The sequence below is a fragment of the Ornithorhynchus anatinus genome, chromosome 2 (genome assembly GCF_004115215.2).
Source record: "Ornithorhynchus anatinus isolate Pmale09 chromosome 2, mOrnAna1.pri.v4, whole genome shotgun sequence".
In the NCBI taxonomy this organism is placed as follows: Eukaryota; Metazoa; Chordata; class Mammalia; order Monotremata; family Ornithorhynchidae; genus Ornithorhynchus; species Ornithorhynchus anatinus.
In genome coordinates this window covers 1,260,257-1,276,516 of record NC_041729.1, presented here as the reverse complement: position 1 = coordinate 1,276,516, position 16,260 = coordinate 1,260,257, and the positions used below count along the sequence as shown (strand labels likewise).

General features: G+C 58.8%; 1 protein-coding gene across 3 annotated transcripts in view; it reads left to right on the top strand.

Annotated features, from left to right (window-relative positions):
- TRAF7 (TNF receptor associated factor 7) overlaps positions 1-14,108 on the top strand; it is a 34,829-nt gene extending 20,721 nt beyond the window's left edge. For all 3 annotated transcript variants that reach the window (XM_029058264.2, XM_029058266.2, XM_029058265.2), the window contains exons 6-21: positions 1,407-1,499; positions 4,205-4,238; positions 4,334-4,520; positions 4,639-4,773; positions 5,438-5,655; positions 7,194-7,267; positions 7,644-7,692; positions 8,080-8,207; positions 8,552-8,634; positions 8,943-8,982; positions 10,173-10,289; positions 11,541-11,663; positions 11,833-11,952; positions 12,099-12,230; positions 12,324-12,443; positions 12,925-14,108. In XM_029058264.2, coding sequence (XP_028914097.1) covers positions 1,407-1,499; positions 4,205-4,238; positions 4,334-4,520; positions 4,639-4,773; positions 5,438-5,655; positions 7,194-7,267; positions 7,644-7,692; positions 8,080-8,207; positions 8,552-8,634; positions 8,943-8,982; positions 10,173-10,289; positions 11,541-11,663; positions 11,833-11,952; positions 12,099-12,230; positions 12,324-12,443; positions 12,925-12,939 — 1,668 coding nt within the window. In that variant the 3' untranslated portion in view covers positions 12,940-14,108. The remainder of the gene's footprint in view (positions 1-1,406; positions 1,500-4,204; positions 4,239-4,333; positions 4,521-4,638; positions 4,774-5,437; positions 5,656-7,193; positions 7,268-7,643; positions 7,693-8,079; positions 8,208-8,551; positions 8,635-8,942; positions 8,983-10,172; positions 10,290-11,540; positions 11,664-11,832; positions 11,953-12,098; positions 12,231-12,323; positions 12,444-12,924) is intronic.
- The last annotated feature ends 2,152 nt before the right edge of the window (positions 14,109-16,260 follow it).

The following is a 16,260-nucleotide window of genomic DNA, read 5'->3' as shown; positions in this document are numbered from 1 at the left end:
AGCTGAGCCTTGAAGCATCTCCACAGTTAGAGGGTCAGAAGAGGAACCTGCGAAAAAGACTGAGAAGGCATGGCCAGAGAGCTAGGAGAATTAGGAGAGGACAGCCACAGTCCTGCCTCTGGCCCGGATCGCCCTCCCTCTTCATAGCCGACAATTACCCTCCCCATCATCAAAGCCTTCTTGAAGGCACATCTCCTCCAAGAGGCCTTCCCTGACTAAGCCCTCGTTTCCCCTTCTCCCACTCCCTTCTGTGTCACCCTCGTTTGCTTGCTTCATTCACTTCTCCGTTCAGTATGCATATCCATATCTGTAATTTGTTTACATGAATGTCTGTCTCCCCTTCTAGACTGTAAGCTCATTGTGGACAGGAAATGTGTCTACCAACTCTGTTATATTGTATTCTCCCAAGTGCTTAGTACAGTGCTCTGCACATAATAAGCACTCAGTAAATACAGTTGATTGATGGATTGATGTTTCCAGGAAAAGGGGGCAGTCGACAGTGTCAAAGGCAGCTGAGAGGTCGAGAAGGAGTAGGACGGAGTAAAGGCCATTGGGTTTGGCGAGAAGGGGATCATTGGTGACCTTAGAGAGGGCAGTTTCCGTGGAATGAAGGGGGCAGAAGTTAGTTTGAAGAGGGTCAAGGAGAGAATTGGAGGAGAGGAAGTGGAGGCAGTGGGTGTAGACAATTTGTTCAATGGGTTTGGAGAGGAATGATAAGAGGGAGGTGGGGCAATAACTGGAGGGAGTCATGGGGTCAAGGCAGTTTTTTCTTTTTAGGATGGGGATATATGGGCATGTTTGGAAGCATTGGGAAAGTATCCATTAGGAAATTGAGTGGCTGAAGGTGGTGGTCAGGGAGGGAAGAGAGAGGGCGGGAAAGCTATGAATAATGCTAACCATGGTGTGGTATCTGTTAATTCATTCAGTCGTATTTATTGAGCACTTACCGAGACTGCGAGCCCCACATGGGACAGGGACTCTGTCCAACTCAATTTGCCTGTATCCACCTCTGTGCTTAGTACAGTGCCTGGCACATAGTAAGCATTGAACAAATACCATCATTATTATAATAATAATTATTATTATTATTACTGTGTACCAAGCACTGTACTAAGGCCTTGGGGGAGTAGAATATAAGTGCTTGGCTCCCTCTTCCTCTGTTAAGAATCCTGGTTCTCCTGACTCCTCTAGACTGGCAGCTCTCTGAAGGCAGGCAAGTAAATCTTGCTTCTGGTGCAGTTTCCCAATCTGTCAATGCAGCAAACTGCCTTTGTGATGGGCAAATGTTTCAGCTGCCTGGGAGGAGCCCCTCCTTGGGTGGTGGCGGTGAGCCTTGGCCCTGGGGTCAAGGGGGGATCTGGGGAGGTTTGAATTTAACCCTCGCCTCTCCCTCCGCACCCGCCCAGGAGCCCTTGGTGTTTGCGGAGCAACCGTCCGTGAAGCTGTGTTGTCAGCTGTGCTGTAGTGTGTTTAAGGACCCCGTGATCACCATCTGTGGGGTAAGTCTTCCATCTGGGGGCGTCGGAGAGAAGCCGCCCTTGGGGTGGGAGGGGGTGGTCCATCCCAGGGCAGAGGGTTGATGGCAGGACAGAGAGGTAGCCACTCATTCATTCATTCGTATTTATTGAGCACTTACTCTGTGCAGAGCACCGTACTGTGCTCTTGGAAGAGTACAATTCAGCAATAGAGAGAATCCCTGCCCACAGCAGGCTTACAGTCTAGAATGGGGGAGACAGACATCAAAACCAATAAACAGGTATCAATATAAATAAATAGAATTAAAGATGTATACATAAGTGCTGTGGAACGGGGAGAGGGGTGAAGGGCGGAGGTGGGGGGAAGGGGTGATTCGAGGTGACGCAGAAGGGAGGGGGAGCTGAGAAAAAGGGGGGCTTAGTCTGGGAAGACCTTTTGGAGGAGGTGCTCCTTAAGTAGGGCTTTGAAGGGGGAGAAGAGTGATTGTTTGGCACATTTGAGGAGGAAGGGTATTCCAGGCCAGATGTAGGACCTGGGGCAGGGGTCAACAGCGGGACAGGCGAGATTGAGGCACAGTGAGAAAGCACCAGAAGAATGGAGTGTACGGGCTGGGGTGGAGAAGGAGAGAAGGGAGGAGCAAGGTGATGGACAGCTTCTCCCCTACCCGGGGATCGGCTCCATTGAAGCCACAGTGGAGCAAACCTCTCTGGGATGGAGTCGGCTTCCCTTCTGGAAGAAGTCCGATCTTGACATGGGGCAGAAAGGCATACCTTCTCACTTCATCCCCCCCCGGGTGAAAAAAATAAGGGCAGGGTTCTCCCACCGCAGAAGCTTCAGGGACAAACCATCTGGGGATCCAAAAGCAAAATCCCTATGGTCCAGTGTGACTCCACAGCCACACCGTCCGAGCCTACCAGTCAGTCAGTCGATGGACAGTATTTGTTGAGTGTGTCCTGTGTGCAGAGAGCGCGGCCTTGAACACTGGGGTGAGTCTTCTATCTGGTGGCATCGGGGAGAAGCCACCCTGGGGGCGGGGAGTGGGGGTCCATCCCGGGACAGAGGGGTGATGGCTGGACACCAAGGTAGCCACTCATTCATTAATTCATTCGATCATATTTATTGAGCACTTACTGTGTGCAGAGCCCTGTACAAAGTGCTTGGAAAAGTGCAATTCAGCAATAAAGAGAATCTCTGTCCACACCAGGCTTACAGTTTAGAATGGGGAAGACAGACATCAAAACAAGTAAACAGGCATCAGTATAAATAGAATTATAGATATATACATATATATATGTGCTGTGGGACGGGGAGAGGGGGGAAGGGCAAAGGGAGCGAATCGAGGTGATGCAGAAGGGAGGGGAGCCGAGGAAAAGGGGGGCTTAGTCTGGGAAGACCTCTTGGAGGAGGTGTGCCTTCAGTAGGGCTTTGAAGAGGGTGAAGAGTGATTGTTTGGCACATTTGAGGAGGAAGGGTATTCCAGGCCAGAAGTAGGACCTGGGGCAAGGGTCAACAGCGGGACAGGCGAGATCGAGGCACAGTGAGTAAGCACCAGAGGAGCAGAGTGTACGGGCTGGGGTGGAGAAGGAGAGAAGGGAGGTGAGATAAGAAGGGGCAAGGTGATGGACAGCTTCTCCCCTACCCGGGGATCGGCTCCACTGAAGCCGCAGCGGAACAGACATCTCTGGGATGGAGTCGGCTTCCCGTCTGGAAGAAGTCCGATCTCGACATCGGGCAGAAAGGCATACCTTCTCACTTGATCCTCCCCTGGGTGAAAGGAGTAGGGGCAGGGTTCTCCCACCGCAGAAGCTTCAGGGACAAGGCATCTGGGGATCCAAAACCAAAGCCCCTATGGCCCAGTGTGACCTCACAGCCACACCATCTGAGCCTATCAGTCAGTCGATGGACAGTATTTGTTGAGTGCTTCCTGTGTGGAGAGAGCGCTGTCCTGAGCACTGGGGAGAGGATAGTAAAATTAGTAGGCATGATCTTTTCTTTCAAAGAGCTTCCGATCTACTGTTGTGCAGAGCACCATACACAGTGCTTGAAAGAAGGCAGTAATATTAAACACAGTCCCTGCCGTCAAGGAGCTTACAGTCAACTCTGTGCAGAGCATAGTACGGAGCACTTGGCAGAAGACAACACAGTTGAGAAGCAGCATGGCTTAGTGGCTAGAGCACGGGCCTGGGAGTCAGAAGGACCTAGGTTCTTATCCCGGTTCTGCCATGTGTCTCTTGTGACGCCTTGGGCAAGTCACTTAACTTCTCTAAGCCTCAGTTACCTCATCTGTAAAATGAGGATTAAGAGTGAGAGCCCCAAGTGGGTCAGGGACTGTGTCCAACCTGATTAACTTGTAACTACCCCAGTGCTTAGAACAGTGCTTGGCATATAGTAAGTGCTTCACAAGTGCCATAATAATTATTAGTTAATAGACACCACCCCTGCCCTCAGGAAGTTTCCTGTCTACTCTGTGCAGAGCACCATATTGAGCACATGGGGGAGGAAAATAAAGTCAGTAGCTTCCTCCCTCCTGGAGCTTCCTGTCTGGGGTGGTGGGGAGGGAGACCGATGCCACAGGCAGTTGCAGCTGGGAGGAAGTGACGGGATGCATGACGGGCAGCGAGCGGGGCCAAGGGGACGGCAGAGAGAGCAGCGAGGCCCACCCGTCTCCGCGCCATCCATCCGCGGTCAGCCCGAGGTCACTGACTGAGCTTCCTCCTTGCATCCGCAGCACACGTTCTGTCGGAGATGTGCCTTAAAATCTGGTAGGTGGCGGGCCCGGGGGTGGGGTGGAGGGGGTCAGCGCCCCCCGTGCCCTCCGGACCCTCTGGTTCACCTGCCTGCTCGCTCTCACGCCCAGAGAAGTGCCCCGTGGACAATGCCAAGTTGACCGTGGTGGTCAACAACATCGCAGTTGCGGAGCAGATCGGAGAGCTGTTCATCCACTGCAAGTACGGCTGCCGCCCGGCCACCACGGGAAAGCCCTCCGCGGCCTTCGAGGTGGACCCCCGGGGCTGCCCGTTCACCATCAAGCTCAGCGCCCGCAAGTGAGTACTCTCCGTCCCCTGGGCGGGATGGGGATGGGGCCCCAGGGCGCCCCCGGGGGTGACCGCCCCAGGGGGTGACCGTCGTGGGCCGGCCCGCTTTGTGTCTGCGTGTCCACAGAGACCATGAGGGCAGCTGCGACTACCGCCCCGTACGTTGCCCCAACAACCCCAGCTGCCCCCCACTCCTCAAGATGAACCTGGACGCCCATTTGAAGGAGTGTGAGCACATCAAGTGTCCTCACTCCAAATACGGGTGAGTGATAGGCTGCCCCGACCTCCCCGTCCCTCCCCGTCTCCTCCCCATGCCACACCTCCCCTCCCCTCACCACACCTCCCCTCCCCATGCCACATCTCACCCCCCAACCCTAGGCCATATCCCCTCTCCCGACTTCCCTGTGCCACTCCCTCCCCACCCTATGTCACACACGCTCCCACCCTCCCCACATCATACCCTCTCTCCTGACCTCTCCACCCCATGCCACACTCACACCCCTCACCGCCCAGGCCATACCCCACCTAGTCTTCTGACCTCCCCACCCCTCACCACACCCCCCCACACCTTCTTCCCCTGACCTTACTGGGCCATACTCCCTTCCCCCAGTCTCCATCCCATGCCACACCCCCGATCTCCTTGGACCATACCCCTACTCCTCGACCTCCCCACCCCATGACAAACCCTTTGACTTCCCTGGGCCATACCCTCCTTCCTCTGACCTCCCCACCCGGGCCATGCTCCTTCTGACCTCCCTGCCTCGGATCACACCCCCGAAATCTTCTGACCCGGGAGGTCACCCTGGGGGGGTCCTCGGGGAAGCTGGAGAGATTTCTTGAAGCAGGCACGGAGCCGGTGGGAATCTGCATCCAGCACCGCAAGGTTCCCTCCGTCCGTCGACCCCACCCACCTCCTCGCCCCCCAGGTGTGTGTTTATAGGTAACCAAGATACCTACGAGACGCACCTGGAGGTGTGCAAGTTCGAGGGCCTGAAAGATTTCCTGCAGCAGACGGACGATCGGTTCCACGAGATGCAAGTGGCCATGGCTCAGAAGGACCAAGAGATTGCCTTCCTGCGCTCCATGCTTGGCAAGCTGTCCGAGAAGATCGACCAGCTCGAGAAGAACCTGGAGCTCAAGTTTGGTGAGAGGGACACCCCACATGTCCCATACGCCCCACGCCCACCCACCCACCTGCTTCGGCCTGAAGGCAGCCCCGAGGGGACAGGGGGCGTCCGACTCCGGCCCTCCTGAAGACCTCTGGCCAGGAGCCAAAAGGGGAATGGTGGGCAGTGGATACTTGGGAGGGGACAACGGTGTCAGTAGTCATGATATGTACCGAGTGCCTAGGGTGGAGTCTGATGTACTGAACGCCTAGGGGAGAGCAACGGTAGCATGAGTCATGGTGTGTATTAGGGACAGTGTCCTGTACTTAGCTCACGGGGAGTTGCATCAGCAGCAATAATTAGCAGTGTGGCCTAGTGCAGATAGCTCAGGCCTGGGAATCACAAGACCCGGGTTCTAATTCCACGCTGCCTATTCCCTGCTGTGTGGCCTTGGGCAAGTCACTTTAGTCCTCTGTGCTTCTTTTGTATCATCTGTAAAATGGGTATTCAATTCTCCCTCCTACCTGACTGTGAGCCCCATGTGGGCTAAGGTGCCCGATGTCATTATCTACCCTGGCACTTAGAACAGTGCTTGACACATTGCGAGCGCTTAACAAATGCATAATAGCAATAATAATAATATCAGTAATAATAATTATACCGAATGCCCCCTGGGTGCGGTGTGCTGTACTTAGAGCTTGGAGAGACATAACAGTAGCATGATAAGCAGCGTGACCTTGTAGAAATGCCATAGGCCTGGGAGTCAGAAGATCCTAAGTTCTAATCTCCACTCTGCCAGTTGTCTCCTATTCATTCAATAGTATTTATTGAGCGCTTACTACATGCAGAGCACTGTACTAAGCGCTCGGAATGTACCATTCGGCAACAGATAGAGACAATCCCTGCCCAATGATGGGCTCACAGTCTTATCGGGGGAGGCAGACGGACATAAACAAGACAACATAATCACGATAAATAGAGTCAAGGGAATGTATACCTCATTAACCAAATAAAAAGGGTAATATTTGCTATATGCTATGTGACCCTAAGCAAGTCACTTCTCTCTACCTGTTTCCCCATCTGTAAAATAGAGATTAAATACCCGTTCTCCCTCTTACTAAGACTGTGAGCCTCACGTGGGGCAGGGGCTGTGTCCAACCTATGTTGCATCTGCCCCAGTGCTTAGAACAGTGCTTGGCACCTAGTAAGTGCTTAACAAATACCATAATAATAATAGAAATTGTATGTACTGACTGCCTCCTGGGGAGATGCAATAGTAGCACAGGTCTCATGCCTTGCCCTCAGGGAGCTACCACCTGAATAGGGGAGACTGTCCAGCCCTGGCATCTCATTGGGGCTTTGCCTTGGATGCCCACCTTAGCCTTCTGCAAATGGTGGTAGTTTATCAGGGTGCATTTTGGGGTCAGCCATTGGTGGGAGCCTGGCCTGAGCAGGAAGGGGCGTTCTAGGAGTTTGGGGGTGGGGTTTCCTGTGGCCTGATCAGGATGGTGTGTGATCCTGCCATGCCTCAGCGTGACCCCACCAGCGTGACCGCAGAATGAATCTCTCTTTCCAGATGTGCTGGATGAGAACCAGAGCAAACTCAGCGAGGATCTCATGGAGTTCCGGAGGGATGCGTCTATGCTCAACGTGAGACTTGGGGCCGCATCGTGTGTGTGCGCACGCGTTCATGCCCGGTCCTCCAGGGGGTGCAGAAGGGGGACGTGTGTGTATATATGTGTATGTGTGCGTGTATGCACGCGTGCGTGCATGCCCACTCCCATTCGTGTTGGTTTCCGGGCAGTCAGGCCTGGCGCTTTGGCCGCTCGTTCTGGTGAGCCTTAAGCCCGGGCATCATCGCGGTCTGGGGGCCAGAGGGATGGGGTTGGTGCTCCTGGGGTGCTGGGTCCTCCCTCCTGGACAGACAGGGGTGAGAGGTGAGTCACAGGCCCCGGCCCACCTACCCCGTCCCCCCGATGACCACCCTTCCATGGGCTGACTCCCCGCCTCCATTGTGGTCTTGCAGGATGAGCTGTCACACATCAATGCCCGCCTGAACATGGGGATCCTGGGATGTGAGTGCGGTCGGAGCTCCACCTTGGGGGTCCCCACTGCCCCCCTCTCCTGACCATGACCCCTCCCCTGAGAGCGGCCCCCTCGTGCCCTCCTCTCCTGACCATGGCGCCTTTGTGCGCCTCCCTCCCGCCCCTGACCACACCTCTTCCCCTGACAGCAGCCTCCCCGTGCCCCCCTCTCCTGACCAAAGCCCTTCCCCATTGTGCCCGCCCCCCAGACGGTGGTCCCGTCGTGCACTAGATGGAGAAGCCGAGGGGGTGACGGTGTCTGTGTGGGAAGCCCGTGGGAGGGACCAGCACGGCCCAAACCCCTGAGGGAGGGACAAGCCGGAGGGTGCCGGCCGGCAGCAGGACGCCCCGATCTCACACGGGCGACTCTCCCCTCAGCCTACGACCCGCAGCAGATCTTCAAGTGCAAGGGCACCTTCGTGGGCCACCAGGGCCCAGTCTGGTGCCTGTGTGTCTGCTCCATGGGAGACCTGCTGTTCAGCGGCTCCTCCGACAAGACCATCAAGGTGGGGAGCCCTGGGGCCCCTGGCGGTGGACCCTGCGCCGGGACCGGGTTGTGGGGATGACACCTTGGGCCCCAGGGCTTCCTCCCTCTCCCACATGGGCCTGGAGCTGCAGGGCTGGGGTCTCTGGGGGTCCATTCCTGTCCTGTTCTGTCTTGGGGGCTGGAGGAAGTGCAGGACTCCTCCCCAAGGTGCCCTGGCCCCCACCCCCAGCCCGTGTCCGACTGCAGCCCCGGCCTGCATCTCTGCATGCCACAACCTACATCATCCTCCACAACCTACATCTCCCCCTAAGCTGCCTCTCTCCTCACCTTGCCTCCATCCCCCATCCTGGTGCCTCCCTCCAGGTCTGGGACACCTGCACCACATACAAGTGCCAGAAAACTCTGGAGGGGCACGATGGCATCGTGCTGGCCCTCTGCATCCAGGGGTGAGTCCGGGCCGGGGACCCCCCGCCCCACTGCCAGACAGGACAGAGGGGAGGGGTTCTGAGGGGAAGGGAGGGGGGTGAGCAGAGAGAAGAAGGGCGAACGGGCGGCTGTTGTCCCCAACCAACCTCGTTGCCGTCAGTGTCGTGTCCCCCCCCACACCTCGCTGCCGGCGGTGTCCTCCTTTCCGCCTCACCGCCGGCAGTATCCTCCCCACACACACCTCACTGCCGGAGATAGTCCCTCCTCTTGGAGCCCGTAGATGGTGTCACCCCATCCCCAATTCTGGTCTCTTCTCCCGTCTCCACAGGTGCAAGCTGTACAGCGGGTCGGCAGACTGCACCATCATTGTGAGTGCCGACGGGAGGCCCCGGGGCAGCGGGAGGGGGCTCAGACTTCAGCCACGTGGCTGAGCTTGGAAGCCCCAGGTTCTGCTCGCCCTGCCCCCTGAGACACAGTGGGATGCAGTGGTGCAGGCGGCTTCGATCCAGGCTGCTCTGTCCATTCTCCCTCTCTGACGTGGGGGTGGGGAGCGGGCCTGTGACCTGAGGGTCCCGGATGTCCCCTTTGTCGCAGAGACCGGGCCGGGCCCCCAGGCCCCTCCTCCCCCACCCCCTTGGCTGAGCTCTTTGGCTCCAGGCCCCCCACGCAGTACCCCAGGAAAGGGGACATGCCTCAGGGACAGGGCTGGCAGAAGCCCATCTGGGTGGGAAGGTGAGGCAGAAGCAGCTAAGCTCAGTTGGCGCTGGGGGAGAGTCTCAGGGAAGGCAGAGCCCAGCAGAATGCCCATCTGGTTTAATCCTCTAGTGCCCTCCATTCCTGGGCCCCCATCGCCAATGAGACCTCCCCACAACCCACCCCCCGTCTCTCGGTCTCCCACCCCCAGTGTGTCCCCCACCCCAACGAGCACCCCCACTCCCAGGCCCCCATCATCGGCAGTCCTCTAGACTATATGCTCATTTTGGGTAGGGACCGTGCCTGTTTATTGTTCTGTTGTACTCTCCCAAGCGCCTAGTACAGGGCTCTGCACACAGTAAGTGATCAGTAAATAATAATAATAATTATGGTGTTTGTTAAGTGCTTACTATGTACCGAGCACTGTTCCAGGCGCTGGGGTAGGTATGAGGTAATTGGGTTGTCCCACGTGGGACTCATAGTCTTCATCCCCATTTTACAGATGAGGTAACTGAGGCACAGAGAAGTGAAGTGGCTTGCCCAAGGTCACACAGCAGACAAGTGGAGGAGCTGGGATTAGAACCCACGTCCTCACCTCCCAGGCCCGTGCTTCTTCCACTGAGCCACGCTGCAATAAATATCATTGACCGACTGACTGGGGAGCCGTCCTCTTCCTCAGCTTTGAGCACTGAGCATCCCCCACCCCACCCCAGGCCCCCACCCCCAACAAACCCCTCCACCCTCCCGGGCCTCCAACCCCAAAGGGTGCCCCGGAGCCCCTCCAGCCTCCCAACATGGAGCTTCTTCCACCCCGTCCCGGTCTCCCGTCACTGATGTGCACCCCTCCCCTCTGTCCCCACCCCAGGTTTGGGACATCCAGAACCTGCAGAAGGTCAACACGATCCGAGCTCACGACAACCCCGTTTGCACCCTGGTCTCCTCCCACAACCTGCTCTTCAGCGGCTCCCTCAAAGCCATCAAGGTACCTGCCGGTTCTCACCGCCTCGGCGGCCCGGGGAGGGAGAGGGCTCGCTCTGGACCCCCCAGGCACCACTCAGGCGGCTCACGCTCGGTGCCACAGCCGGCCAGCTGAGGGTGCAGCACCGTTCTCTGTGCTTGGGAGATAGCGGCAGCACTAGGCCCGCAGGCCCCGCCTTCCGGGAGCTTCCAGTCTGGCGGGAAAGACTGCCCCCCTCAGCTAGGGAGAGCCGGAGGGAGCAAGGTGAATATGGCCCTTTTATCTCTCTCAAGCTCTGGCCCACCGAAAATGATCTCGTTTTACCCTCCCAACATCCCCCGTGACGAGAAGTAGTGCGGGGGTCATCATCTCTGTTTCACTGATGAGGCCCGCAGAGGCTGAATGCCTTGTCCAGGGTCACACAGCTGGTCGGGGCAGAGCTGGAATCGAACCCGGCTATTCCGAGGTACAGGCTCTGATGTCTGTGGAACAGGGAAGCTTGGGGACGGTGAGGGGATCTGGGAGAAATGGAGCAGAAAAGGGCGGGGAAGGATGGAGCGAGTGGAGGGCAACCCCTGCTGTCTAGCGGGATCGAAGGGTCAGAGCTGACCCAGGTCCTTGGGTAAGAAGCCTGTAGATGCTGATTCCTATCCAAAAAAGCAGTGCGGCCTCAGGGCAAGTGTCCGGCGCCTGGCAGTCAGAGGACCTGCCACCCGCCTTCTGTGTGACGCTGGACAAGTCACTTCCCTTCTCTAGGCCTCAGTTTCCTCCTCTGTAACTAGGGATCAAATGTCCATTCTCTCTCCCTGTTAGTCAGTGAGCCTCTATGGGGCAGGGACTGTGACTGATCTGATTTTATCCACTCTGGTATTTAGCACAGTGCTTGGCACACAGCGATAAAAATACCAGTGTTGTCTTTTTTTTATTATTATTATTATTACATTCTCTCTCCTGGGGAGTCAAATTTAGATTGGTTCCACTTTTCAAACCAAAGGCTCAGCTGGCTCCCTGCCCCGGGACCGGCTCAAAGGACAGGGAGTAGTTGGGGGGGAGGGAGACAGCCCTCCTCTGGTGATGGGGAGGGAGGATGGGGGCGAGGTGACAATAATGTCACCCAAGGGGATGGGGGCGGCTCTGCTGCGGGCATACAACACCATAGGGGAGGGGTCCAGCACTGCCACGGGGCTCTTGGAGCGTCCAGTGGGCACTGAGGAGGCAGTGGTCGAGGTTGAACCCTCCCCCTGGGTTCCGTCAGCGCTTCCTCGGGGCTTGCAGGTGTGGGACATCGTGGGGACCGAGCTGAAGCTGAAGAAGGAGCTGACGGGCCTGAATCACTGGGTGCGAGCCCTGGTGGCCTCCCAGAACCACCTCTACAGCGGCTCCTACCAGACAATCAAGGTCCGGCCGCTGAGTCGGTGGCAGGGGACTGGGGCCGGGTGGGGGGGGGGGGCGATGTGTGGGGGGAGGGCTGACGTTCACAAGCCGGGAGGCGCGGAGCTCCTCGCAGGAGCCCCGTGGACCCGGCAGTCGTGAACTGGCCTGGTGCTGACCGCCCACTGGACCACAGATCTGGGACATGCGGACCCTGGAGTGCGTCCACGTGCTGCAGACGTCGGGAGGGAGCGTCTACTCCATCGCCGTCACCAACCACCACATCGTCTGCGGCACCTACGAGAACCTCATTCATGTAGGACCCTCCCCCTGAGACAGCCCCGCCCCTCTTGCACGGGACACTCATCTGCCCCAGGGTGGAGTTCGGTTGGGGTTTGGAGTTCCGCCGTCACCGCCCCTCCCGCCCCCAGCGGTGCCGACCCCCTCTCTGGCCTCCTCCAGGTGTGGGATATCGACTCGAAAGAGCAGGTGCGGACGCTGACGGGCCACGTAGGCACTGTGTATGCCCTGGCGGTCATCTCCACGCCGGACCAGACCAAAGTCTTCAGCGCCTCTTACGACCGGTCCCTCCGGGTGCGTGCCGGCTGGGGGGCGGGCCCCGGGACCGGGTCTCTCTGCGGGGATCTGGCCACGCTCACGTCCCCTCCCCGCCGACTCTCACCTTAGGTCTGGAGCATGGACAACATGATCTGCACCCAGACCCTCCTGCGCCACCAAGGCAGCGTCACGGCCCTGGCCGTCTCCCGCGGACGGCTCTTTTCTGGGGCCGTGGACAGCACCGTCAAGGTCGGTGGTCCCGAGAGGTGCCCACACGCCAAACCCCGCGATCCGGCCGGGCACCGGGCAGCCCTGGACCCGGGGGCGGGGGTGGGCTCGGGCCCCGGGCTGAGGGGCGGGGGGAGGGCGGTCAAGGTCTGGGGGCGGCATCCCAAGCAGACGGTGTGCTGCTGGGCCAAAGTTCACCGGGCAGTCCCCAGGTGGGGGCTTGGAAGCCAAAGGACCTTTTTAAGGTGCGGGGCCGGAGAAGGTGGCGCAGGCCCCAGGGGTGGGGTTGTATGGCTCTGCCGGGTCTAGGGGGCCCGGGCCCAGGCCAGACTCTTGGAGGAGCCATGGCTGGGTTGAGGTGGCCCCAGCAGCCCACCCCTGGGGCCCCGAGAAGCCCCGAGTGGAGGCGAAGGGCAGCGGCTGCCGGCCGGGGGATGGAAGAGCTGTGTCCCGAGGAGGCAGGGGTCACAGAACCGTCCACTTATCCCGGGACCCTCCCCAGGTCTGGACCTGCTGAGGAGCGAGGGCAGGCTGGCCCCTTGCACCCACCCACCGAGCTCCGCCACTGTGGGCCTGGCCACCACCCACCCGCCTGCCCACCCGTCCACCTGCTGCAGCCTGGGTGGCTCTCCCGGATCTCCACCTCAGACGCCCCGGCCTGGGACTGGGCCCGGGCGTTGCCGTGGGCCTGCCTACCTGCTGCAGCCTGGGCATCTCTCCCAGATCTCCGCTCCAGATACCGTGGCCCAGTGCTGTCCCTGGGTACCGTTCTGGGCTTGGCCGCCCACCCGCCCACTGCAGCCCGGGCGGCTCTCCCGGATCTCCATTCCAGATACCCCAGCCCAGGACTGGGCCTGGACACTACTGTGGGCCCGGTCGCCCGCCCACCCGCTGCGGCCTGGGCCGATCTCCCCAGTCTTTAGATTAAACACACTAACCTGGGGCCGGACATGGGCCCCGCTGTGGGCCTGGCTACCCGCCCACCCACTGCAACTTGGGCAGCTCCCCCGGATTTCTAAACACCATGCCCTGGGGCTCAGGCTGAGCACTGTTGTGGCCCTGGCTGCTCCCCTGCCCATTGCAGCCCGGGCAGCTCTTCTGAATTTCCACTCCAGACACACCCACTCCGGTGACTGAGCCCAATCATGCCACGGGCCTGGTTGCCCCCGGCCTCTCCTCACCTGCCGCCTGCACAGGCTCCTAGCCTGCCACTCCTGCCCCAGGCTGGCATCTCCCGTCCCAGCACCCGGTTACCCCGTGCTTAACTGCCCCCTGTGGACTCTGGCCTGGTGCTGCTGGGTCGGGCCAGGCGGCCAGTGAGTACCCACTTGAAGTTGCTGAGGGATAGTTGGGGGCGCGGGCATCATCACGGGCACAGATGTGCCCGACCCCGGACGGGGAGCCCTCCGGGCTCGGCCCCCGCCCCTTCTCCCCCCCACCCCCAGGAGCAACCTGCCCCCGGGGCCCACCTGCGCCAGCGGTGCCAGGAGCCAGGTACGATTTTTAGGCCAGACTCGCCCTCAGACCCGCAGACCAAGCTGCTGCAGCAGCCTCCACGGGCCCCGGCTCACCCCTCCTGGGAGACGCCTCTGTCGCTTTTTACTCACGTTTTCTACGGTTTTTAAGATTGTAATATAGATTTGATGATTTCTTTGTTGACAATAAAAGCTGAGCGGATCCTGTGGAGGCGGGTCAGTGATTCCGGGGGCCAGAGCCACTCGAATCTGGGTCACCCCTCCCCTGTCCCCTGTCCCCCCCAACCATGAGGCGCCACGATGGGAAGCAGGCAAGGTCAGGGGTGGAGAAGTAGGCCCTTGGACGGCCAGCTTTCGCTTGTGATTTCTGGCAGGGAGACGGGGGTAACTCTATCCCCACGCTTAGCCCAGTGCTCAGCCCATTCTAAGCACTTAATACCACGGTTGTTATTATTAACGCTGGTGTTCGTTCAGCACTTACTATGTGCCAGACACTACACTAAGCACTGGGGGTGGATAGAAGCAAATCGAGTTGGACACAGTGCCTGTCCTCACAGTCTCGATCCCCCTTTTACAGATGAGGTAACCGAAGCACAGAGAAGTGAAGCGACTTGCTCTAGAGCACACCCAGAAAAGTGGTGGAGGCGGGATTAGAACCCATGACCTTCTGACTCTCTGGCCCGTGATCTTTCCACAAGGCCACGCTGCTTCCCATACTGGGGACGGCGGCCCCTGGTAATGGCCGCCCGGCTCTCGGCGAAGAAAACCCAACCGTTTTCCCTGACGGTCAGCATGAGAAGGAGTGGGGGCTGGCCCAGTTCGGTCTCTCTCTCTCTCTCTCTTTTTGTTATTTTATTTTTTATTTCCATCTTTTTTTTCGATATTGGTTGCCAGACTTAATAGATTGGGTATCGGCACCACAGACCATCCACGATTCTGATAATAATCCAGGGGGAGGCGAGAGCACAGGTCAGCATGGAAAAAGCACCAGACGCATCGCAGGGACGGGATGGGGTTACAGTAGATTCCAGAACGTAATCATAAAAAAAATAGAGATATATATATATATGTATAGATCCATCACGGCGGCCTCTCTGGATGGGGTCTAGATACGTCTTTCTCTACAGCGCCTATGTTCATGCTCTTTCTCTCCTCTTGTCGTTTCCACGTTGTGCCGGACACAAGGATGGAGGAGCACCCCCCACCCCCGCCCACGGGCGCACGCGCACACAAACTCACACGCTCACACACACACACACGCGTCAGTCAGTGCTGCTCTAGGAGCGAGGACCACACACGGCGACACTGTTTCAAACCACGGACACAGGCCTTGGCCGAGACCCGAACGGAGCCGGGGCGACTGAGTTTGTGCAGGAGATAGCCACAGAGAGGGAGGGGCGGGGCGGTTTCAGCGTACACCCACGCACACATACACGCACACACGTTCCCTCCCACCCCACCCCCACACCTCAGACCCCGGGGCAGACACCCCGGGCGAGACATCGAGAACCGGCACCGTCCATCCTGCCCTTCCTAATACTGCCGGGCGAGGGGCCGGAGCTGCCCTTGGGCTCTGCCCGTGGAGGGGCTCGGGCACCTCCTCTTTGTGCTCCCGGAGAAACGGTCCTGGCCACGGACGGACAGGCTCACGGGCTTTTGCCTCGAGCGAAAATCCAGTTTCCTCTTGACTCTTAAAAATGCTTCTCTATAGGACTCCATAGTATTTCTTTCTTTAAATATATTATCTGTTAAAGTGAACAGTTCTACCTTTCTGGAGCTGGGCCTCAGCTCTTGCAATAAATTAATACTCTGCTACTGCTCTCTAGGTCCGTAGCGGCTCCCGGCCTTCAGGGCGGGGGAAGCCCCCTCTCGCCCGGGCCCAGCTCCCGTCAGCCACAGGGCTCAGGCCTTAGCCCACTTGTGCTCGGTTGTCGGGAAGCGGGCCTGAAGGAGGGGCCGCTGGGGTGGGGGGATGGGGGAGAGCTGCTCCAGAGCCGGGCTGGGGGGCCGGGGTCAGGGCCGAGCCAGTTTGGAGATAGAGATGGTGGAGTGGAGGAGCTCCACCACAGCATCCTCTCTCCCCTGTCTGGAACAGGGCCTGTGCTGTGTTTCAGGAGTGCTGTGCTCTGTGGCGGTGAGGAGGGGAGGGGGTCCTTGAGGAGTTATAGGGCTAGGACCACCCTTCCCTGACCCACTGGTCCTGGGGGGGTTGTGGGGGGCTCCCCCACCCCCCTCCATCCAACCCTGCTGCCGCCCCCACCCCAAGAACTGAGGTGTCCCCCGTTGTCCCCATGCCAGGGAGAGGGGGCACAGGCCTGCCTCCACATGGACCCCTCCCTAACCCCAGCTCTCAATCCCGCACC